General features: G+C 35.3%; 4 protein-coding genes and 1 non-coding gene across 6 annotated transcripts; 3 read left to right on the forward strand and 2 right to left on the reverse strand.

The window, feature by feature from the left end:
• The first annotated feature begins 895 nt into the window (after positions 1–895).
• Positions 896–4,997, forward strand: LOC140796975 (riboflavin biosynthesis protein PYRD, chloroplastic). Its single transcript, XM_073150206.1, has 3 exons — positions 896–1,319; positions 2,121–2,419; positions 3,898–4,997. Exons 1-3 carry the CDS (start codon positions 945–947, stop codon positions 4,511–4,513), a joined length of 1,290 nt encoding a protein of 429 aa, XP_073006307.1. The 5' UTR covers positions 896–944; the 3' UTR covers positions 4,514–4,997.
• A 304-nt stretch (positions 4,998–5,301) lies between these two features.
• On the forward strand, positions 5,302–5,375 carry TRNAT-AGU (transfer RNA threonine (anticodon AGU)). The gene has a single exon. It is a non-coding gene; the product is annotated as a tRNA-Thr (tRNA).
• Positions 5,376–5,610: 235 nt separating this feature from the next.
• LOC140796940 (xylulose kinase 2) lies at positions 5,611–11,615 on the forward strand. Of its 2 annotated transcripts, none has more exons than XM_073150158.1 (11): positions 5,611–5,769; positions 7,046–7,697; positions 7,784–7,872; positions 8,793–8,857; positions 9,211–9,266; positions 9,380–9,500; positions 9,585–9,659; positions 10,203–10,256; positions 10,334–10,428; positions 10,514–10,688; positions 11,202–11,615. In XM_073150158.1, the coding sequence occupies exons 1-11, from the start codon at positions 5,714–5,716 to the stop codon at positions 11,444–11,446; spliced, it is 1,683 nt and encodes a 560-aa protein (XP_073006259.1). In that variant the 5' UTR covers positions 5,611–5,713; the 3' UTR covers positions 11,447–11,615. The 2 variants fall into 2 exon arrangements, with proteins under 2 accessions (XP_073006259.1, XP_073006258.1); XM_073150157.1 differs by lacking the exon at positions 5,611–5,769 and adding an exon at positions 6,124–6,418.
• Positions 11,616–15,890: 4,275 nt separating this feature from the next.
• Positions 15,891–18,368, reverse strand: LOC140796829 (protein TUNICAMYCIN INDUCED 1). Its single transcript, XM_073149969.1, has 3 exons — positions 18,213–18,368; positions 17,795–18,133; positions 15,891–17,026 (listed from the first exon to the last, which is right to left on the reverse strand). The coding sequence occupies exons 1-3, from the start codon at positions 18,327–18,329 to the stop codon at positions 16,244–16,246; spliced, it is 1,239 nt and encodes a 412-aa protein (XP_073006070.1). The 5' UTR covers positions 18,330–18,368; the 3' UTR covers positions 15,891–16,243.
• A 2,016-nt stretch (positions 18,369–20,384) lies between these two features.
• LOC140796554 (transcription factor bHLH25-like) lies at positions 20,385–22,779 on the reverse strand. Its single transcript, XM_073149599.1, has 4 exons — positions 22,609–22,779; positions 21,578–22,038; positions 20,740–21,105; positions 20,385–20,654 (listed from the first exon to the last, which is right to left on the reverse strand). The coding sequence occupies exons 2-4, from the start codon at positions 22,025–22,027 to the stop codon at positions 20,571–20,573; spliced, it is 900 nt and encodes a 299-aa protein (XP_073005700.1). The 5' UTR covers positions 22,028–22,038; positions 22,609–22,779; the 3' UTR covers positions 20,385–20,570.
• Between the last annotated feature and the right edge of the window lie 2,331 nt (positions 22,780–25,110).

The raw sequence follows: 25,110 nt of genomic DNA on the forward strand, positions 1-25,110 counted from the left end.
TTTCTATCCAAAACTAATATATTTTTAATTATTCTATAGCACATTAAAGTAATAATGACACCCCCATTTTAAATCCCCTCGTGTATCCTCTATTTCTTTCCAAAATAAAAAAAATTTAAAACTGACTAAACCTACAATACCTAATAAGATTTGCAATATTAAAGACTTTTTTTAAGAGAACATAACATTTAAATGAAAATATTTTAATAGTAACATACTTCAAAATCAAATGGTCAAAAAGAAGAAATTTTTTGTCTATTTTATTTATATCCTATGTTTCTTCAAGCTAATATTTTTTAGCGTTAAATATATTTTGTCTTATTATACTTATGTTCGAAATCAGTTTACTCTATTATACTTTAAAAATTGTTAAAGCACTCTACGTACTTATGACTAAAGTGAAACTATTAGTTTTTCCATTAAACTATCATGCTTGTTAGAAAAGACATGCAGATTTTAATATAATGCAGCAAAATTATCAAAATAGTCATGGTACTCGATTAAATTTAACAGAAAAATTAATAGTTTTACTTTAGTTATAAGTACAATGACTGATTTAAGATTTTTTAAAATACATAAGGATAAAATAATTTTAAGTATAAGTACGTAAAGATAAAATATATTTAACCCTTTTTTTTTTTATCATTGTTCATATCAAAAGTAATAATTATACTTCTAGTCTATTCACAACTATAAATCTCATTTTCTTGGACTAAAACTGAAAAATAAGTCTGGCTAATCGGATTCAACTGCTAGATTCGAATCAAAACGGAGCCAACTTACTAAGATTTTGACTTAACAGTTATTCAAAAGTAATCTTGAAGGGTATAAATGCAAATAAGGAACTTGGCAGGGGTATAATTGGAAAATATCCTCCAAATATCCAAATATCTAATCATGCCGATGAACTTTATTTCACTCGGCCCAAATCTTGCGAGCCCGAAATGGCGTTACCTTTCCCATTCACCTCCACTTCCAGTTCCTCAACAATGGCGAGGCACTCGTCTCTCTTCTCCCCTCTCCTCTCCTCGAATTCTCCCAACGTCGAGTTGATCTCCACCTCGAAGTCGAATAGTCACGACCCATTCCCCAAAAGGCCAGTTGGGTCTCGTGCACTTCGTCGGAATCTTGGTCGTGCCGCCGCCGTCAGGTGCGAGAGAAGGGACGATAGGTTCTACATGAGGAGGTGCGTGGAGTTGGCGAGGAGGGCGATTGGGTGCACGAGCCCTAACCCGATGGTGGGATGTGTCATCGTGAGAGATGATGGTGAGATCGTTGGCGAAGGTTTCCATCCCAGGGCAGGGCAGCCCCATGCCGAGGTGCACATCTGATTCGTATTGTCCAAGCTTTTAATTTTTCTTTTACCCACGAGGGCTGATTAAATTTGCCTTACTTTGTAGTGCCCGCACCGTGTTTGAATTATTTACTATGTGATTCTTGCGTACTATTTAGATTCAAACAAAGTATTTAGCAGGTCGCATTAGTGGGTGTGTTGAAATATACAGTAGTAATGTCTTGCAAATCCCATCGGCTCGATCTTTTAGTTTATCTGGACAAATACATTCTTACATTATACTTATATAGGTGAAAACTTTTCCATCAAATAGACAAAGTAGGCTGCAAGTTTACTATGATTAAATTTTTATCAAGTATAAATTCAACAACTGATTTTTTTTCCTTGAATCTCCCATGTGAAGTTTGTAGACTTGTTAGTACACATCACTAACTTTTGTCTCGTAAATTATCCAATTGCATTGGTTCTCACTTTTCATGTTAAAGTTTTGCAGGAATTATAATAAGAATGACATGCACGGCAACTTATTCCTGTGTGCGTATGTGTTTTCTTTTTTCTTTAAAAAAAAACTCTTTTTTGTTCGATGGAGTTGTTGATCATTATATGTTGCCACTTCAGGCCAAAGAAAAGAAGAGAAATCGAAGTTTTTTCTGGCTAGCAGTTTCTCCATTTGCTCCACCAAATGTGACTGTTACTCTTTGATGAACACTAATAGGGAAGATAGTACCATATATTCTTTGCCAAAGCTTTGCAGTAGTTGGGATCTCTTCAATTGATTGATTATGTGTTATGTTCAATATATTAGAGCAGTATCTGGCAATTGCAGGTTTTTGCATTGAGAGATGCTGGGAGTTTGGCAGAGAATGCAACCGCTTATGTGAGCTTAGAGCCTTGCAACCACTATGGAAGGACTCCTCCCTGCACTGAAGCACTAATTCACGCCAAAGTTAAACAAGTTGTTGTGGGGATGACAGACCCAAATCCTATTGTTGCCTCAAAAGGAGTTGAAAGGCTCAGACTATCTGGAATACATGTTTCAGTAGGAGTTGAGGAAATGTTGTGCCGCAAGCTTAATGAAGCTTATATTCATCGAATGCTTACTGGAAAGCCATTTGCTGCCTTAAGGTAAATCAAAAGTGTCCTGGTTCTTAGGTTGAACAGAAGAACAAAACCTTGCAGTGTCATCATGCACTTAATTTACACTGTAAAATATAGTAAGAAAGAGGTTAAGCTTATTGTTGTCAAGACTTCATGTTTTATTCCCATTAAGTGGTAATAAGATGCAGTTTATAAGATCTTGTTAGTTTTATGGAAGATTCTTGTTGGTTGGAAAGAATTGTTAATGTTTCTATTACTAGGTCAAGGAACATTGGCTAAAGGCAAAGAAGAATGATAAGGAACATATAAGTAGTAGAGTTTGAACAAGAAGTCTGGAAAGTACCTTTAGAGTCACTATCTACACTAGGCATTTGCATTGCATGTCCACTACTACCCTAGCATTTGGGCATCTGAAGTAGAATCATAGTGAAGTAAATAGTTATTTTCTTCTTTTCGTTTGTGGCCAAATGGTTATGTAGTCCACTGTTGGTGCATTCTTTCTTTGAGGTTTATGTCATATGTCTCTATGTGGTTAACAGTTTTTTTGCTTTAGTAAGAACTTATCTAAGAAATTCTTAAAATATTTGCAAAGTGATATGAATCAAATCTAGACCAATCATTTTATAGGTGGTAGCCTCATAAGTTACAGATCTAATGATTTTGGTTTCACGTGAAGCCGAGGTCGAAGTGAAAAGTTAAAAATAAAAAAATGGAAGGTCAAAACAGGACATAAATGGAAATATCCTACGTTGACAGTGGTCATTGGAGGGTGGCGGATGGCCAAAAGTGATGGTGAACGATCGTAAGGTAGGGTGGCTCATGAAAAAAGATGATGGATAAGTTTTGAGTGCTTTGAATAGATATAGAGTTACAATATACTCTTATGAAGATAAAGACGATGTAACGACTACAATAAAAGATAAAGACAAAATAATAAAAATAAGTAAGCTCAATATCGTTCCACTCCTAATAATTAACTCATGATTGTTCCTATTTATAGGAAGAGAATTATAGCAAATTAGGTCTAATTCACTCTATTAGGCTTACATCCACTTTATTTGAAATATAAAGCAATAAGCAAATTTAACTAACTTGACTTGGTTCGACTAACTCAACTCACGTGGTCGGATTGTATCACAAAGTTGATGGATGTGCAAACCAAACCTTAAACTCCTAGGGGAAAACAATAGTTCAATAAACAAAATTGATGGTCAATGACCTCTTGCTGTCTTGCGCATACAACATGGACATGCATGTAGAAACTGAATGCCTTATCTTTTTATTATTTAAAGAAGAGACTGAAAGGAGCAGAATCAACAATCTAGGTTGTCTTCTTATTATCAGGTCGATACATCTTTAATATCTTCATTGAGTGATGTAATTCTTAGGGTCATTTTGTATTTTCTTGGCATTTATTAGAATTATTGAAGTACCATGAATGCATTATGTTGCTAATAACCTGTTTGCTATGAATTTGATAGATTTTAGTGTATCTGAATTGACAGATATACTCTCTCATTCAATGGAAGGATTCGAAGTCAGCTTGGAAGAGGAGTAGAAGAAGAAGGTGGATACTACTCTAGGTTACTGCAGGAATATGACGGAATAATAATCTCGAGCAATTTGGCCAAGACCTCCAGCTTACCAATGTCACATGAACCTGGAGCTAAACAACCCATACATATTATTATAGCAACAGAATTAGATAGTCCATTGCAGCTTCCCTTCCTCAGCAAAGAGTCACCAGCTAACATAATAGTTTTGGCAGAAAGTCCCATATCAGTGGATCAAGAATTTGAGGGCATTGAAGTCGTGGTCATTGACCAGATTAACCTGAATGCAGTTCTTGATTTTTGTGGGCGTCGAGGTTTATGCAGTGTTTTATTAGATTTTAGAGGGGATGATGGAGGTGTTAGTGAACTTCTAGCAAATTTTTATGATGAGCACTTGATACAGAAGGTTGTGATGGAAGTCGACCCTGTTTGGGATGGAAGTGCAGCTGCTATCACTTTGGCATTTAGAGGGAAATCATTGAGATTAAATAACTTAGAGTCGACGGTCTTTAATGATCATGTCTTGATTGAGGGATATACCGAATCTTGCCCCAAGCAGGCTGAATAAGGGTGGTTTTTGGGGAAAGTAGACAGACGCCTTTCGGGCTGAATAGGGGCGGTGGGTGTAGTGGGTCTGTTGTGTTTATTCTCAAGAATTGTTGGATGTCCTTTAACTTCATCGGTTAGGTACTCCTGGAAGAGGCTTTAGTTAATTGAGAGCAATGGATTTCCTGGGTGAAGACCATCGTGCCGTAGTTGTTAGTTTGGGCATATGCTGGAATATCTGATGTTCTTGGTCATTACTAGAATATGTATCATCTTTTGTCATTCGTGTACATTCTGGTCTACTGTGTCTGTACTCCATGTGGGCCTAGTCTTTTTAATTTTTTTTGGTAAAACAAACTGGAAACAAATTCCGGAAATCTTGTTATCTGTCATTCTTCTGCTCATTTAACAGTTCAGTGTATTGTTTTGTCAATTTATCACTACTGCATAAGTGGTATTCTTCATGCATCAAATACAAAATCAGATCGCAGATTTGTTTGGCTATAGTTCTCCTATCCTGTGTAAATTATCTCCTTGTGCATAGCAGCTGATCAAGCTTTTTATTAATTGCTTTTTGAGTAATGTGGTAAATTGAACTGATATCATGAGACCGAAATAAAACTTTCATGCAAGCCTGTAGGATGATGATACCACCAGGTAAATGCTAACTGACCTAGGATTGCAGAAAGCTGTTACTTTGTTCTATTTATTCCTTCCTGTCTGTTAGAACATAATCTCATATGCAGAAGATAGCAATTTAAAGTCAATTTTAAAATTTCAATATTGTAAAAATTAACACTAATTACATCAGCTTTCGCAGCTCAGTTGGTTAGAGCACCCGTTTAGTAAGCGGGAGGTCTTGAGTTCAACTCTCAACGAAAGCAACTTGAAATTTTGACTGGGAGAAATATCAAGTCCCATTGGGCGGAGGAAGGACTTAGGAGAGAGATAACATAATGAAAAGGAGAGGATGAAGAGGAACACAAGACTACATTTTTGGTCAATAAGGAGATCATGTCCCAAATATAGATAATAACAACACTTATGTCAACTAATCTAAACTCATAACTCCTAAATTTATCTCTTTCTCTCCCATCGACAGCAAAGAATACCTATCCATATCCAACTCCAACCCCAACCCCTAGAAGGATCTGTGGTCTTATCCCCTTAATTGTATCCCTCTCTTCTATCTCCACGGCAAAGAATTGTCAAGAAATCCGACATGGGTTTCTCTCTCCCGGAGGATTCTCTCTTCCTTGGATTCGATAGCTCGACCCAGTAAGTTCTTGCAATCAAATATTTGAATTTTTATTTATCCTTGGATTCTTTTTATTTATTTATAATTTCAAAAATTCCTTAGCCGAATCCTTCCCTAATTCTTCGGACATAAGAACTATAATCGTAAAGATTTCAATAGCACTAATCGCCCCGCCCCACCCCAACTAAATCTAAATAGTATAAAATGACCTTTCTGCCCTCGAAAGGACAACTGATTCTTAGGCAGTGCAATTGTCATTCCTCACACAAGTCGAGGAAGTATAAAAGGGAGAAGATAATTCAGAGAATAAGCCCTCTTTTCTAGGGTAAAATAGTCATTTTTTATAATTACCCTCTTATCCCTGTACATCACGTGACTGGGTTTTTCCCCGTATTTTTTGACGTTTGGTTACGAGACCTAGTTAGAGAAGAACTGAACTTTTGTCGGAGGATAAAAAGGAGCCCAATCGAAGCAGTGGTAACGTGAAATCCTTGTAGCGTGATCTTTATCGACTCGGACTTGCATCTTATATCCGACAGCCTCCCATTGTAGTCTGTCTCAAATCACGGTCCACCCTCGATCTCCACGGCGAAGAATTGTGAAGGAATCCGACATGGGCTACTCTCTTCCAGAGGATTCTCTCTTCCTTGGATTCGATAGCTCGACCCAGTAAGTTTCTGGTGATGAAAGATGCGTTTTTCAGTGTTCATAAGGGTTTATGCGTCGCCAATTTGGTGTTTTGATTCGGGGCGTATCCTATTCTGCATTAAAGATTCAATTTTTTTGCTGATCGGAATTGGAGTTTTCTTTAACTTAAATTCTTGATTCTGCCCACATTGCTGATTAGATCTGTATGAGTAATAGTAAAAGAAGTGAACTTTGATCCCGAACCAATTAAACCCGTCTTAGGGGTTTGTCATTGTAGAATTGTGGAACATGATTGTAGGGTTAATAATCTCTTTAGCTACCTCAAGCCTTTGGTTGAAAATCTTATACACCCCGCAGCGTCTCCCTAATTAGGGATTATGATGATCGAGTTTGTAAAACCTGTTGCTATCGATGGTTTAAACTTTATAATCCGGAGATTAAATATTTTTCGAGTTCTATTTGTGATGATGTATATCTTCAGTTCATTCCAAATCCTGCCTGGTTCAAGTGGGTAATCATTAGTCTTTTGTAGTTTTTTTGTTTACCTCAACCCATTAGCTTACACCTTTTATGGTCCCCATAATGTATCTTATGAATATGAAACAGAGTACTTAAATAGATATTTTGTGTAATTATCTCTGTTTACAGGTCACTGAAAGCAACTGTGCTAGATGGCAATCTTACTATTGTTGCTTCAGAAATAGTCCATTTTGATTCTGAGTTACCTCACTACAAGACCAAAGATGGGGTCCATAGAGATTCTACGGAAAATGGCCGCATAGTTTCGCCGACCTTGATGTGGGTAGAAGCTTTGGATCTCTTGCTAGAAAAATTGAAACCAAAAGTGGACTATGGAAAGGTTGTTGCTATCTCAGGGAGTGGACAGCAACATGGCAGTGTGTATTGGAAGAAAGGCAGTCAGGATATGCTGGCTTCTTTGGATCCTAATAAAACATTGCTATCCCAGCTGAATGATGCTTTCTCTACGTCAGACTCACCAGTATGGATGGATAATAGCACAACTGCTCAGTGCAGAGAAATAGAGAAAGCTGTGGGCGGTGCACTAGAGTTATCAAAGCTTACAGGATCTCGTGGTTATGAAAGATTCACTGGCCCTCAGATTCGGAAGATGTATGAAAAACAAAGACAAATTTATGATAATACTGAGAGAATCTCACTTGTCAGTTCCTTCATGGCATCGGTTCTGATTGGACGCTACGCTTGTATAGATGAGACTGATGGTGCAGGAATGAACCTAATGGATATTAAACAACGTGCATGGTCAAAGATTGTTTTAGATGTTCGTTTCTCAAAGCTACATTTAAAATTTTGACATTTTCCTTTGATGACTTGACTTGCTAACTAGTATAATGTACCTTCTCATAGGCGACAGCTCCTGTTCTAGAAGAAAAGCTTGGTAAACTGGCACCAGCTCATGCAATAGCTGGTTTGATAGCTCCTTATTTTGTTGAAAGGCAAGTTAATTCTCGTGACTATTTTACTCAACATTCCCTGGTCTGATTAAATGTTCGACTGTTATAGCTAATAAACATTATGCTTACCCCTTTTCTTTTCTTTACTAATGTAGTACATATTCTAAATTTCCATAGTGTTTCAAGTAGTTATGCAACATTATCATCTCTTTAGATAGAGTCAATTATGACCTAGGGCAGTTTAACAGTAATGAAATTAGTTGTTTACTTGTTTACTGTAATGGTAATGCCTCATTCAACTATGGCATCAGAGTTGAGTGAACGCAGTCTTTGCTTCTGTGAAGAATAGAATGACAAGTTTTGATGAAAGATTTCTGTTTGAAATAGTTGTTACTAGAATACTTTGAAGGCTTGCATCTGGTATTTGATTCCCAGACAGAGCACAACATATCTTTATTACAGAGCTATCACTACCACTCTGAATTCAAATAGAAAAAGTAGTTAAGTACATGAACATGCAGGGAAGTGCATTGCTGATCTTTTGAGATTATTGAGCAAGAATCTAACTATCTGTTGCTGCAACAACCAAATAGCTCCCAAAACTTCCTTCTTCTGTTTGAATTATTTGTTTGAAGTCAGTTTTTTTTTTCTCTCTTCAAATCTAAATATTTACCAGCCAATAGTGGAAAGCTCTTATTTCTTGTATCGGGGTAGAAGTAGGATGACGAGAGGATTGATTGTCCATAATTGCATGCGAACTATGTCTATCAAGTCTCACTTTGAGGTGTGCATTTGCGGTTGTGTAATTCATTTGAGCATTGGTTTTCGCATATTGTTGGGTGTGGATGACATCAAAACCTTTTAATATGTGTATATTTTATTGGTCACTATTGAGACTATAATAGCTGATGAATGCCATCTACTATCAGTTTTAAACTGTTGATTGCATTTCATTTTTGCAGGTTTCACTTTAAAAACAGCTGTTTAATTATTCAGTGGTCTGGAGACAATCCCAATAGCCTTGCAGGTGTTTAATTATTCTCAGTTTAAACTCTTTTTTACTTTATGCTATTCCCAGTTTTTCTTTCTTACATATCTGTAGATGAACAATAAAAGCTTTTCTTTTCCCCTTTCCTTTGGATTGCAATAGAAAGTTTAGAGCTCATAGATACAGTTCTAATTCAGAACTTTGACAAACTATGAGTTGCCTCCATGTGAGAATCTTTTTTCAATAACTAGGTACTCCATTATCAAAATATTCGAATGTCAACACTTGCATCTGTTGGAATTCAAGCTATATTTTGTGAGCATATTATAAACCAATCCACTATATAATTAATCATTCATTGTTCATGATCCATGATCTTCTGATCTGTGCAGGTTTGACTCTAAATTCTCCTGGTGATTTGGCAATCAGCCTTGGAACCAGTGATACAGTAAGCTATGATCATGCTCAGTCAATAGCTGGTGTAGTTCTGATTTATCCACATCGACTTGGAACAGTTTTCACTTTTTCAATGTAAATATTCATCTTTTCATGGTCATTTAGGTCTTTGGAATAACTAGCATGGCTCAACCAAGCCTGGAAGGGCATGTTTTCCCTAATCCTGTTGATCCAAATTGCTACATGGTGATGCTATGCTATAAAAATGGTTCTTTAACTCGAGAAGGTTGCACTTAATTTCTGCAGATTTCTTTTATCTAATATCATCCAGTGCTCCCTTACTGACATTTTCACTGGAATGTGTTTGTAGATGTGCGCAATCGTTGTGCAGAAAGATCTTGGGATGTCTTCAACAACTCTTTGGAGGAAACACCACCTTTGAATGGTAGAAGCAGACTCCTCCATCTAATTATTTTAATTATATTCATAAAGTCTTAAATTTATGAAATTTTTTATTCTATTTTTGTGGATATGATTAGGACTATTACTTGTTTTTTGCTCATCATTTATCATGCAAGGGAACATGAATATTTTGTAAGTTAAAGGGGAGAATTAGCTAGGTGCTTCTTAAATTTGACTATTGTCCTTTTCCATATCTTCATTTGTCTATTATATGGGTATAAGAATTACCCTAAATGGTGAGTTACAAAATTCAAATTAATTTTTCAAGGTCCATAGTATTAATTAGCCTATTCCACGGTCAGACAACTTCAATAGGTTTACTTGTTTCCAGGAGTGACAAGTTTTGTTCGAAATTTATAGAATTTTTTTAATTCTTTCTATGTTATTTTGTATCAACTATCTTTCACTACTGGAATAGTGAGCTGTGTTGAAACCAGTTCTCTCTATCCTCTAATTACCTAAATATAGTTTTTTCTTTTCCTTTCTTCTAGATGTAGAAATTTTACTCTTATATCTTGTCTGGCAGGTGGGAAATTAGGATTCTATTATAAAGAGCATGAGATTTTACCTCCCCTTCCAGGTAGTCACATATCATATCTTTTTCCCTTTTTTGTATTAAAATATGTATTCTTACATTGTGATGATCAATATACAAAGTCGGATTCCATCGATATGTTCTTGAGAACTTCAGCAGTGGCTCCTTAGATGAGATGAAGGAACAAGAGGTGGATGAATTTGATCCTCCTTCAGAGGTCTGTATATGCCAAACTTTATTCTTCTTTTATCCACTACCGTTGCATCTTTGAAATAGTTAACAGAGTTCTGCTTTACTTTTAGGTGCGTGCCATAATAGAAGGACAATTACTATCAATGAGAGCTCATGCAGAGAGATTTGGGATGCCAAGTCCTCCCAAACGGATAATTGCGACTGGTGGGGCATCATCGAATCAGAGCATCCTTAAAGCAATAGCTATGATATTCGGTTGTCCAATCTATATTGTTCAAAGACCTGGTATGTAGATCTGAAACAATTATAGTATGTTTTCTGATCGTATAGTCCATATTCAATCCAAAAATGGTATATTATCTTTTTGTTGCCTTAGTCATCTCATCAGCTCTTACTTTGAAATGCTAGCAGATAATAGGAAAACATGTATTGAAGTAACACCTAATGATATAATCTGATGACATGGGTATATGACCTGAATTGCTTAAGATTCATGATAAAACTTGTTGCCGTTTGCGCAAATTTGATTGTTTACTCTGATTTATAAATTGATTTCTAGATAGATGACATGGCTTACTACTCACAGCATGTAAACTAAGAAACATTATCCTTGCTCATCTATCAATGACAATGAATGCCAAACACTTGAGGCAGGAGATTTGTTCTCCATGCTTGCAATGATGTTCGTCTCTAAGTGCTGAAGAGTACAAGGAAAATATGACAGCAGAAAGCTTAATTTATCTTCCTTTCACCCATACTATTACATTAGCTGATGGATTGGCATGTTCTTTATAACAGATTCTGCTTCCCTTGGCGCTGCTCTGAGAGCAGCTCATGGGTGGTTGTGCAACAAAGAAGGTAAATTCGTGCCGATCTCGTGTATTTATGAGGGGAAGCTAGATAAAACCTCTCTCAGCGCAAAGCTTGCAATCCCTGTCGGAGAAGACAAGGAAGACAAAGAGCTCCTACACAAGTACGCCTTGATAATGAAGAAGAGGATGGAAATTGAAAAATGTCTTATCAGCAAGTTTGCACGAATATAAGGCAAGCCTGCACTAACCTAGATGAAATTTATGAGGGGTAACTAAGCTTCCTTTTTGTGAATAACATGGTTCAGATTTTAAGTTATGCAACATTGTAATTATTTTGGTGCCCCGTGTCAAACTTTAATTTTTTTTGCTAATTTAGCTTTTTATTGATTTATTCCCTCTACTCATAGTTTCTTTGTTTCAGTATACCTGTAAAATCCGAGTGATTTCAAGGGTATATATACAAATATCCACTTTCTTTAGATGAGCATATAAGTAAATGAGGGATTTTTGAAAGGTATATATATATATGCAAAAAAAAAAAGCCCAAACAGAAAACAACAGACAAAAACAAAAATAGACAAGTTCAACTAGAGGGCCTATATAATATTGTCATTTATGAATTACTGTAAGCTTTTAGGCAGGATAAGTACTCTCTAAGTTATAAGACATGAGTTAGCTTAATGTTTCCTTCAAAAGTAAAGTTTCAGTGCATTTCACCATCATCAATGGTAGAGATATACATCAAACACTGCAGCCAAGAAGAAATGCAGAGGAAATATCATTTAGTTACTTCAATGAGGTGAGAGAGAGAGAGAGGATAACTGATGATCCTTGGATTCATTGAAGCCAAGAAGCCACACAGGCTTTGAACTCTTCTTCCTGGTTGCTTCCCTATTAAAGCCTTTTCCACAACTATACTGCCTGGCTCCATCCTGTTTGCCTTCTAAAGTAGTAAAGTTACACCTTGTCCATGGGCCTACATTGTCAGAAATGCCCTCAGGGTCAGGGAGGGAGGAGTGCAAGGGACAAGGGCAGCATGGTCATTGACTCTGGAAGAGGAGGAGCTTGTGGAGGCATGAGGATGGAGAAGAGAACGGTGGTGGTGGTGGTGGTGGTAGTAATGGTGAGGATATTATCTTCTATGCCCACCATGAAGGAAGACATGAGACAATGACCTCTCCTTTGCTTTACTCCTTTTGACCTTCTCCTTATATCTATTTTTATCTTGCCTTGTCCTATAGTTCTTTACAGCCTGAGCCCTTTGGTTGCATCGTATAAATATTTTTGAGTCATTAATGGCTTACCCTAGTTGTAGGGTTTCCATATTTGGGGGGCCATAAAATAAAAAAGAAAGGGACTTTTTAGATAATTACCATTGAAATTATTAAGATAGAGTAGTTGTCATTATATTTATTTTATTTTATTTTTTAAAAGGGAACTATACTTATATTACTATTTCACGAGCAAAAGTAAGTAAAATGACTCTTATACTCATACGAGGATATTTTTATCACTAAAAATATTATTTTGTACATAACCATTTTTATTTTATAAATAATACTGCCCTATTAAGAAAAATCATATTCCTCATTAAGATATTTTGACTCTTTCAAAATTATCATTATAATTAGTTATTGAAAAAAATATGTATAATAGATGATTGTTAAAATTAACAATATATATATATATATATAACTAAGATATCTTTCTTTGTTGATAGTTAGTGTAAATTATGTGTCGCTACTTTTTAATTGCAAAAAATTAAGATTTTCTTTTCTTGGGCTAGATATCAAGTAATATTAGATTGTTTTTGAATTATTTAAGCAATTTATACAAGGGAAAATATATTTTTTTTCATCTAAGTTCAGTTTTAATAGTAATTAATTAGATTTAACTGAAGGAATAATATTTTTGAAAGGGTTGAGTAATTATATTTTGAAGAATGCAATAGCAATTATAATTATTTTTAAAGTTTTTAGCAGCAAGAAATTATGTAAAGATCCTAAAAAAATATAGCATTTTATATGTGTACCCTTCTAATCTCCCAACTACCTTCTAAATTCTTAGTTGCATAAATGTACCTTTCAAATCCTATTATTTTTGCATAGATATCCTTTGCCATGAACCACTAATAAATTCAAAGATCAAATTGCCCCAAATTCAGTTAGTATATACAAAATAGAATAAGAATATTTTTCCTGTTAAACGGATCAAAGTTTAACTGTTGGTTAATTTTCAACTTATCCTACAAATAAAAAAACCAACTGTTTAAGGGCGTACATATAAATATTAATTTTATCGGAGCATGCACATAAATATTGTTATTATATATAGAATGTAACAGTTATATTACTACTACCGTAAATAATGGGATAATACTTATAGCTCATATTCTAGGATTGTTTTCCGATTCGAATTTCAGCCACGCCTTACTTTCTCTTGAAAAAAAAAAAGAGAAATTTATATATAACACCCTATTTTTTAATAAAATTATAGTTAAATATCTTAGTTAAATTAACTATACTAAAAAAATTATGAAAATACCCTCAACTAAGTCATACTAAGAGTAATTTAGTCATTTTACAAATAAAAATATTTTAGTTATTTTAGAAATAAAATATTTCTACTTAATTGAATATTTTCAGAGTGTTAGCTCAAATATAACCCAGAATATTTTCTGCACATATTCGTTAAATTATATGACTCCATTTATAAATAATAAAAATGTGGGATGTAAACCATAATTAAGTTATAAACCAGTGTGTAAAAGAATCAAATTGGAACAGAAGAGGACAACCTTGTCCTTTTTCACAGAGAGCAAAGGAATCCTGATAGCTGGTAGGAGACACAAAATTTGGCTCCAGTAGCTCAGACCAAAAAATACTTCTGCATGAAGCCCCAACCTCAACTGCAATGAGGTACTGTTTTCAGACTCATACTTATGTTGCTGTTGATAATAAAATCAAGGGTTTTTATTTTCTACATAATAACCATTGAAAGCTTTCAAATGATCACATTACATTCTATAAAAAATTATAATTGCCACTAAATATTTTGACCCTTCTATAATTGCTATTATGATTAGTTTTTAAGGAAATATTATTATTAATAGATTATTGTTAAAATTACTACAAAACTCTTTTCTTTTTCTTTTTTGAAGTTTAGAACGGGAAATATTCGGTGATAATTATATTAAAGCCCCTTGAACTATTGCTTAATTTTAGATAGACAATTTTAATTATTTTACATGGTGACCCTTTAATCTATTGAAAGCTTTTCACCCTCCTAATAATGTTAATAGAAAACATCAAATAATTATTTTCTTCAATTTTTATCTCTTTCTTTTCTCTTAAATAACAGTAAAATAGTTCAGCCGAAATATTGACAACATATAGCATGTCATTTTCTAATTAAAAAATATAATGGATAACTAACATAAGAGGTATTTTGGAGGTTTTCTATAGTTTATGAGTATTATGTTTGCAAAAAAAAAAATTAAATAAGGGTGTACACGTGAATATATTTTATCTTGCATAAAGGAAGATATAATCCTTATACTATGTGATATTGAATAAAGTATTAAATAATTTTTGAACTATTTTAAATAATTTATACAAAAGCAATTAGTCTTGTTTAAATTGGTTTAATTGTGATTAATTAAATATAACTGACGGAATGATATTTTTGAAAGAGTACAAAGATTTTATTGGCAATTATAATATGCCCTAAAGTAGCCACGCTTGCTGCGGGATAGAGCCGTCAATTACTAATAAACATGGACATGACTCATTTAATAATTAGTTTAGGAGGGTCAACCAATTTATGATCCCAATTCGATTATACTAAAATCTAATTGTTTAAATTCTTCGTGGTCATATCGGATTTGTAGATATATGATTTAAAACACCTGATCTTTTTTATGTGAATAGCTCTTAAACCCTTGCATTTTATATGGACGCATATTAAACCTCTTGACTAACCGCTAAGATTTCATCAAACTAAAAGGACATAAATATTACTAAGATCTTCACTGAAATGCTGAAAAATAACCTGAATCGAGTTTTTGAAAGATATACACATAAATATGAAATTTAGAATTATATATATTTAAATAAGAAACTTTGGAGGTGTATACATGCAAAGAACCCTCTTATTTTAGTCTTACATGTGGTAGACAAATATCTGCAACCTTTTCGATGTATAATATTTAGTATATCTTCAATTTTTGGACTAAGTTTTGATATAGGATAGGTTAAAATAAGAGAACACAAAAGCTCTGGTATGTGTCTCGAGTACATTTATTGTGAATTTCTAGATAGATTAAGTAAGATTTAGGTATTTACCTTATTTAAATACATACATCCCATAGCTTATTGGACACTAGTGGAACAACTCCCATAGAACATGGAGGAAGAGTGGAAGACAAAACCTTGATATCTGGCACACAGAGGGTCGTGATTCGGTATTAAGAGCGGACAGGGGTTTGGATTTCCAATATATCTTGTCACCATGTGAGAAAAGAGCACAATTAATTATTTCAACTAATAAAAATTTGGACCTAGCTTGGCTCATATGGCACTAGATATATATTGACATAACTTTCTCTTTAATCTCGAGAGTTCCTTGCTACATTTCAGGGTGGAGTATGCAAAATAAAAGATAATTATGAAACAGATTTCCCATGAAACCTTCAAGAATTAAAAGTCATTAACATCAATGTTCGTTAACTAGGAAAATGTTACAATGTGAATCCCCTGAACTGAAACAGATAAGGAGTTCAGGGTTAATTCACCTCCAGCAAACCCCATTACCATCCTACAATAACAGCATAAATACCAGATAACATTTGGTTGTATAATTTCTTACAAATTCATAGTTGAGCTGATACTGTACATAGTTAATCAAAATCATATAAATCAATTACATCTTTCCAACCAATGACAGGAAATAAGAAACCATTGGCTGTTACTTGTTGATCTCTGTTGTTTTTCCTTCTCTCATCAAACAAAAGCAAGTAGAGTAACTGAATCAAAGCATGAAGTATGCAGGCGCTGGCTGAATTACCATATTCTTCGACATGGAGAAGTTGCCGTTTACCCCAGTAATGATCTCTCGTGTCTCAAAGGGTTGTATCTGCGCAATCCTCTCCGGGATTACCTTCCCACCCTCCTCAACCCGAGCGATAACTTCAAAGTGGGCTTTCACCATCTCAGACTTTGTCCTCCACTCTGGAAAACCTGACCAGTTCACCTCTTCATCAAGAAATGCCTTCTCTATGGCAAATCCCATCTTCACATAGGTTTGCGCTGAGATCTGCGCTTTCACCAGTCTGAAAGAACCTTCTTCAGCTCCCTTCTTACCTAGAACCGAAACCAATAGCTCCTCCAATCCCCTCAAATTAGTATTCGAACCATTTAGTGATGTCAAAGGCCACAAGGTGGTGCCATGTGATCCTTCAATGTCCTTGCTGATGGCAGAGGCAGAGCGGGAGGATAGCTCTACTAAACCTGGGGCAAGACGCTTGAGCTTGAGCTTGTCATTGGGGGACATGGAAGGGGATGAGGTCAGGGAGGTAGGGCCAACGATCCGGAGGGAGAGGAGGGGCTTTTGGTTGGACCTTGCAGCCTGGCGAAGGGCTTGGGCAATGGTCAGGAGGCCCGAGGCTAAATGGTGGCCCTTGTAGGCACTGCGGTTGAGGGGGAGAGGAAGCTCAAGAGGTTGGCGTAAGCTCACAGACCTAGCACCTTTCACGGCCACAACCGCACCATCAGATAGAACAACTTTCTTCAGCCTACCAGCTTCAACATCATGCTACAAATGAAACAAAAGTCAGAACATGCATTTGTCCACTGCTGTATATCTTTGACTAATAACTTATACATAACCATCAAGTTGTCTGCAATCATACACAACATCATTGGTTCAAAAAATTACACCATTTGCATGGTAATTGTAGGCAGACTCCTTACTGTCCTATGTTATAGTAGGGTGTAAAGCCAATGTCTAGAAAGCAACAAATCAAAACATATCCAACCGTTCGATGTCCAAGTAATATTTAGTTTCACACGAAACAAAGCATAAGATGTGAAAGGATTGATATACATCATAGCTCTCTATGAGCTAAATGCTTTAGATTTTGGGTTGAACTGAATTTTATTATGCATATCCAAGTAAGTTGTGTTGTGATTCTGGTTTCATTAAGTTTGTAGCACCTAAATGAATTATAGCATATCCAAGGATTGAAATCTAGATGATCTTAAGGATTAATGAATCAACCCACATAACCTATAACCTCTGCTACTTTGAATTGAAGAATAGAACCTTCTAAGATGAATTTGAAAGTGATTCCTAACAGGTCATTAAGTTATGGTTCTTAATATTGATCTCAAATCTATGAATTGAAGGACTTCTGCATTACAGAATTGGGCAATTAATTTCAACAAAATCTACAGAAACTTATCAATCTTGCAATACTTATCAGCTGAAAACAAATAGTATGTACAAATCAGAAAGCAATTGGCAACAAGAAATCTTTAATTTATCCAAAAAGAATGCAAAGATTAAGTTTTTTTCCCTTACCGGCAAGGAAAGCCTCACGTCGTCCCCATCTTGGATCCAGAGCTCCATTGGTCCGGCAAGCTGGAACGGCGGCAAGGCTGGCGAAACCCTAGAATCCCTTCTCCCTGTCTCAGCCAACCCCTTCTCTTCCTCCTCTACTATCCGAAACATGGGCAAATCCACGAAATTCCACCTACTCACATCCTCCAATAGCTTGATCGGAATCACCTCCTTCCCCACCTCGATGTCGAACTCGTACGCCACCGCCTGCCCCACCAACGCATCGCTCACATCGAATCCCGATACCTTCAGGTCCTTCGACTCGAACCCTAGCCGATCCGCCACCGCATCCCTCAAATCCTTCACCGTAAACGGCGGAGAGTCATCAAATTTGCTCAGCTCGTAAAGGTTTCGGAGGAATCGGAGAAAAATCCCTTACCGAGATATCCTTGGGAGACGGAGGAATCAGGGTTTTGGGGGAGACGAGCGCGTTCGACCATCGTGCCGCCGCGAAGACGACGAGGAGGAGCGCGACGAATTGAGATCGAAACGCCATTGGAGGATAGATTAGTGACTAGAAAATAGAAATTGAACGAAGGGTAATTTAGGGATTGGGCTTTTTAAAGGGAGGGGAGAATTGGGGATGGTTCTGGAGAGCGGAATAAACGCGGGTATAGACGTGGCCTCCACCAATCAGAAAACAGAGAGCAACGCGTGGAACAAAACTAGTGGCCGGAATACGTGGTTATTATAGACGTGGCTGACACCCGAAATAAACTAGTTCGGTTTAGTAACGGGTGACACAAACTAAGCCTTTGTTCATCTGGTTCGATCCAAGCTCAGCCCATCATGCTTATTTAGTTTCACATTAAAATTTTATGTTATTTATATGTATTAAATTTATTAAAATATTTTTAATACCTTCCGCCTGAGTTTGTAACTCAAGATCTAGTGGGACGGTGACGGGCTAAAATATTTTACTCTGATTCCAACTCAACTGGGTCGGAGTATCTCGTGTGCAGACCGACGAACAAAGGCCCAGCCCAAGAACCTGTACAGTGGTTGACCTAGTAGTTATTTGCCTCCATGAATATGTTGGAATGGTTTAACATGATGGAATAAAGCCTGGTCATAATTATCTCTTTGCTAGCGATTGTTAGAGGCTGTTTCTTAGAACTGGCGAGCCTTAATCCTGTTTGGAATCACCAAATAGGCGGAATTCAATTAATTTGGGCACCATCTTCACCGAATTCCGTTGTTTGGAATCATTAAGTGACGATATTTCAATTGATTTCAGTGAATTAAGTTTGATGGATTTCGATGTATGTAATAAAATCTAATTATTTGAGGTCAGACTTTGATGGAATTTATTTGCCACTAAAGTTAATTTTTAAGATTAATCTTTAATCTGCTGCATTCTTATTGCAACTCTTATATATATAATAGAAAGAAAAATAAACATAATAAAACAAATTCCTGCCTCGTTTGGTCCAAACGAGATAGATTTTATTTCAGTTTCATTGTTTTCTAAAGTTTTGTTGTTTATTAGGAGGCTTGAGTGTAAAGGATGGAGATAGATTTTCGCATTCAAAGATCTAAGTAATTAACAGTGGACCAAGGTATATATGTCTCTTGATTGAATATTTTTTATTAAGTAGAATATATGATAAGGATACTAAGATTAAGAACTCTATGCATGTTTTAATTAGTTGCTGAGTTTCTTTAAATAATTGAACTTATATTGCTCCACAGCACATCTCCATACGAAGATTTTGATACGAAAAGGCAAGAGATACCAAATAAATTTCCAAAGGTTTTGATTGCTGGATGTAGAGGGAGAGCAATCCCACGAACCTTTATGCTATAGCTTATATGCAGATTTGGCCAAGAACTTAGCCAGCTTTGGTCCCATCCCAGTCCAAATGAGGCTGTCAACTCGAGGAAGCCAAGACCAAGTGCTAATTTCCAGGAAGGCACCACTCTACTTTGTAGTTAATGTTAGATTGCAGAAAATAATCTTCATCATGAAAAGGTTTGCTGCTTAAACTAAGCATAATTAACAGCTTGTCATCAACATTTTTATCACTAAACATTGCATTAATCGACAGCTAGATGAATACAAATATAAGTAGATAACAAAAATCAGCTATACATATATAAACATCCACTCTCGCACACTTTAGAGAGAGTAGATAGGCCAAAGCTACAATCTTATCATCGTTGGTCTGAAAGATATTATTCCTCTAGACAATACTTAATTAATCAAGCATATCCTCATAGACTATATGTTATGAGATTCTTGACCAACCCCACTCCTCATAGAATCCCTCAAAATCCTCTTCTGCCATGATACCGACCATAAATTACAAAACTGATCAGTATTCTATATATCATATGCACTCTAATTGGTATCCCCACTGTTATTTTATGTGACACATAACAAACTTTACACTTGGCATATCCTAACAACTCTCCTTTTTATTCTCGGCATATCTCAAACAACTCAAAGAACGTAGCAAGTTTCACGTACCAAGTATTTACATGCACAGAGTATTTACCATTGTAGCTATAGGCTAGAAGATTGATGATAATTGTAGCCATGCAAAGAAAATGAAGTGAAGATGGTGAGCTTTATTACATGGGAGTGGATCCATATCGCAGTCATATATTGTTTCTGTTTTCAACCATAGTTGGTATGATAGAGTTTTAGAGTTTCAACTGCTACTAGCTAGTCTTCAAGCATAGGTGAGCTTTCTATCCGGCCTTTTTCTATCTTTTTCTTTAGAAGAGCTCTCTTTTAGTGTCTTAACATGAACTGGTGAAGAACTAAGTTTAGCTTGCTCACAAGATCCTTTGTTGTCCAGCTGAATTCCGCGTCGATCTATAAAAAAAGAAGGAGAAGAATGTATTCAGCTTCAATTTCTGAACTTTTACTGTCATTTGGAGGAGGACTATGAGAAACTTGCCTCTGCTGTCACAGTTATCAGTGTAGAGTGATCTGAAAAGGGCATGAGATTTGTACTAGTGACAGTTAGCCCTACCTCTTCGATCTCAGACAGTACCTTCACTAGTACCCCTTTGATGTTCTCGCAGTGGATCCGCACGAGGATGTTCTTCTCAGAAATCTTTGCTTCAATCTCTAGCAGGGGCTTTCTTAATGGATGCATGTACATTTCAGAGCTCGTATTAGAATGCGAAACAATGCTGTCATTGGAAAGGATTACAGATTCTATTGTCGTCGTCGTCGGCTTCTGCACTTCGAGACTCTTCGCTCTCTCCTTGAGTTCTTTTACATACCTGACTGCATCTCCAAGAATAGAAGCTTTATCCATCTGAAAAATATGCGAACAACATTACAGTATTTAATCTATTTGAAGAATGTAGTTTTGTATAAATATGTAACATGAGCTTGGGAAGAGGAAGAAGCTAGAGTAGAGCAAATTTTATGGAATCTTAATTAAGTTTTACTACTCTTGCATGCATATTTCTCTTCATGTGGAAACTGATCAATGACAGTATGTCAAAAATGAGCTAAAACTTGTAACATCTGGAACCTAGTAACTCTTTTCTGATACTTTTCTTCTTCTTTTTTGAATCTCTCAAAAATTTATTAATCTTCTTCCTTGGTGCTTCTTTGTGGACATTAATTTCTCAACTGCAGTTTCATCAATGGAAACTCGGAGATATCATAAAAAAATTTTACAGCGATGAAATATTCAAACTTGTTACTGTCGATGGAACGGAAGCAATTTAATCAAAAGAGTATTATAATGGAAACATCAAGAAAGAGAATATTTTGATAACCTTCTTTAGGCCTGGAATGATTGCTGAGAGTTCTACGAATCTTTGGTTGAGCTTCTCTCGCCGCTTTCTCTCGGCAATAATGTGATCTGCAGGTGCATGGGAGGGCATCGATCCAGGTCTTGCCATCTTGGATCCTTGTCTTTTGTCAAGTGCTTCATAGGTTTGTTCCGACCCATAGGAGATCAAAAACCCCATGTCTTTATTTGACTGACTAGATCTTCCAAAAGAATTCCAGCTCATTGAATCCGGATTCTGAAGTAGAATCGAGTTTGGAGACAAGGCATCGTGCGCCATGGTGGCCATACTTTGCATGGTTGTAGAATTCGTCCCTTGAACTCTTCTCTGTCCTTCAAAATGATCAATCTGGTAGGCATCAGCCGCTGTTTGTTGCGGCGAGACTTGATCCAGCGAGCTCATCGCCCATCGAAGGATGACAGTAGATTCATCCATTCCTAAAGATTCTACTTGCAAAATTTTCAAAGTCGTTAAACCATATAAATTTCCTAAAAGATCTACACGTTCTAGAAAATATTTTAGCCAACGAACGAGGTTTCGATATCATATACATGATCCGCCTTGTAAGAAAACCTCGCCAGCTAGGAGATATTAGTATTGCAGAATTAAACAAGAAATGAAGACTTAATTATTGCATAGATAGTACTGAAATTAGTGGGAGAATTAAAGGTGTTTGATATTGTTAAAGAACTACGTTTAAATGCATATATCCAGCTAAAAGTAGGAAAGGAATCAACCACCACGTGATGATAAAGCTACAAACCAAGATCTCCTAGGAATATAAGCACAAGTGGATTAAGCTTTTTGGACTTCATTCCATGATACAACATATCTTCCAGGATAGAAAGATGAGAATAACTCCATAAATGATTGAATCCTTTCAATTGAGGCCAATCAATTGACATGTGATAACCAAAATGATAAACAAAACAAAAAAGTCATCAAGACTTTGAGAAGTAAAAGGCTTGAAATATGTGGAGAAATCCTGCTGACAATTAATGGAGAAGAAAGCCAACCTTCAGCTCAAATTGCAGCCTTTTGTCTCCGTTTCTCAAACTTATCTTTGTCTTATGGAGCATCATCAGTTGGGGAGGATTCCTGTTCTTGTGTGAGCTTTTCCATTGTCTTCCTCTTATATCTGTTCCTTTCGAAGCTACCTTATCTCTCTATATTAATATTCTATTTTCTTGCATGACTATTCTTCATGCCCCTATATAGCTACCACTTAGAGCGGAAGGCTTAAGAAAATTATTATTTAAGTACTATAACTCATCCTGGTTGTAAAACCTACTACACCAATGTTTTCTATCATTGTTTTTAGTAACTTGAAGAACTAAATCTTTAGGACAACATGGCTTAAGTATCAATCTGCTATTCTTAACTTAAGTTTTGACTAATTTATCTTTCAATTATCCATAGATCTCAAGAATTCAGTTCTTTAATGCTATCAACTGCTCTTTGCTATTGACTGAGCTTGTATATTAATCCATGACCGAGCCCAATACCAAAAAATAAAGGGAATTCTAATACAAGTGAAATAGAATTTGACACAAATCTTAGAACTCAATTTAAACTATTAAGTGAGAGTTTAACATTATATTTATACTCTTTCGCTTTTCACTTTTTTCAATCTCACTTTTTTCAATCTTACTAAATCTTCTCCGTATACACAATGTATCGCACCTCCAATCTAAAATAAAAAACTAAAACATGCATAACTTATCGTGCAAATTAAGTTTAACTCAGAAAAAGATTAAAATGATCGACTTTGTTTAATTAAGAAAGCTCAATTATTAGAATCAATAATAGTTATTGGTGATGAAGATTTTGTTGCTATGTGAGTCAATTTCTACTTTCTTTCTTTTTTTTTAAGGGAGGATTCTGTCCCTTATTACATCACGGTGAAAGTGAGAGCAATGAAAAATAATCCAACTACATTGGAGTGACAGATAATTGCCAAATTATATTTCAGATCAAAATATAATGTGGTGCTTGCCTATTTTAGTTCAACTAATCCCTTTCAAATAGAACCAATATGAGTTAAATATTCGGAGCATTATAGCCAAAAAGTTCAAACATATCCTGATCTTTCATCAGGGTTTAAGCAAATGCAAGTAAGGTAGTCCCAGGTACAAGCAAATTAAACTTGCATGGGAAGTAACTAATTAAAAAAATTATAATTTACTTTTTTTAACTTTAATTTATCCCACTTAAGCACTTAACCTATCTATTCAAATTAAATCCACTAAGCGCTCTCATCTCAATGCTCTCTAGTTACAATTATTAGATTTCATCCAAAATATGGTTCATTAGCAACAATATTTCTCACTATAAGCAAATTTAAAATGATCTTTAATTCAGACTGTAATTAAATCTTTTCACATCTATGTAAATGGATGACTAATATAGTTAATCGAGAGTTAAATGATTAGGTTTGTAATACACACAGATACTTTAAAATTTGAGCCTAACCAGTAGGTTTAACATTAAAAAAAGATAAGGGTACAAAGTACAAAACTATCATTATCGCCAAAGGAGGGAGATATCTATCTCCATAGTATCAAAGTACCAAAAGCTATCTCTAGCCAAATAAATAAATAAACAAGGAAGTCCAAGCAAATTAAGCAAACATCGTTGAAAAAACTTCACTAAAACTAATTTGAATTCGATGATCATGAACTATGCATCAAATTATAATCTTTGAACAAGCCGGCAAAGACAACGTGCCAGAATTTTTTTTGTCAATTATCACCAAATAATTTTGACATGGACGGATCATCCGCGAATCGTAGCATATCTATTAAATTATACAATGGGAAAGGGCACGATCTCTCGCATTAATTAATCTATCTTTAATCACTACTAACACAACAATTGAATGACAAATATGCCCTTATTAAGAGATTTTTTTTTTCTTTTAGAAAAAGAAATATGGGAACTAGGCCTCAATTAAATGATAGAAAAATCTAACTTTGATTTATATTTTGTTGAAAATTGGTGTTTTGAATTTCCTCTTTGGTTTTTTAAAGCTTAATTTGATTTTACATTTAGGTTAATAACTTTTTTTATGAAAATTCTTAGATATAAGATCTTCAATTACTATTCATGGATACAAGGTACACCCAAGATAAGGTCGGTGCTCTTTTGAGAGCAAAGTTTGTATGCTAATAAGTTGACATAATGATCGGGTTAAATTATATTTATCTATCAAATGGTAAGCATTGACTAGAGCTATTAAAACAATCAATTCAACTTGAGCTTGGCTCGATAAGACTCAATCAAGTTTGACGTATAATTAAAACAAGCGAGCTTGAGCACAATCTATTAGGCTCCGCATGATAAAGCTTGATTTTATATAAATATAAATAATATATATAGTAAATAAATTTTAATATGGTTATATATATTTAATTTGATTTTACAAAGTGTAGACCACCTAAGATTTAATATTAAGCTTGATTTGCAAAATAAGCTTATGGGGTTGAGTTGAAATTCCATACTAAATTTAGTAGGACATA

The sequence above is a fragment of the Typha latifolia genome, chromosome 10, assembly GCF_019914945.1.
Source record: "Typha latifolia isolate L0001 chromosome 10, TyphaL0001v2, whole genome shotgun sequence".
In the NCBI taxonomy this organism is placed as follows: Eukaryota; Viridiplantae; Streptophyta; class Magnoliopsida; order Poales; family Typhaceae; genus Typha; species Typha latifolia.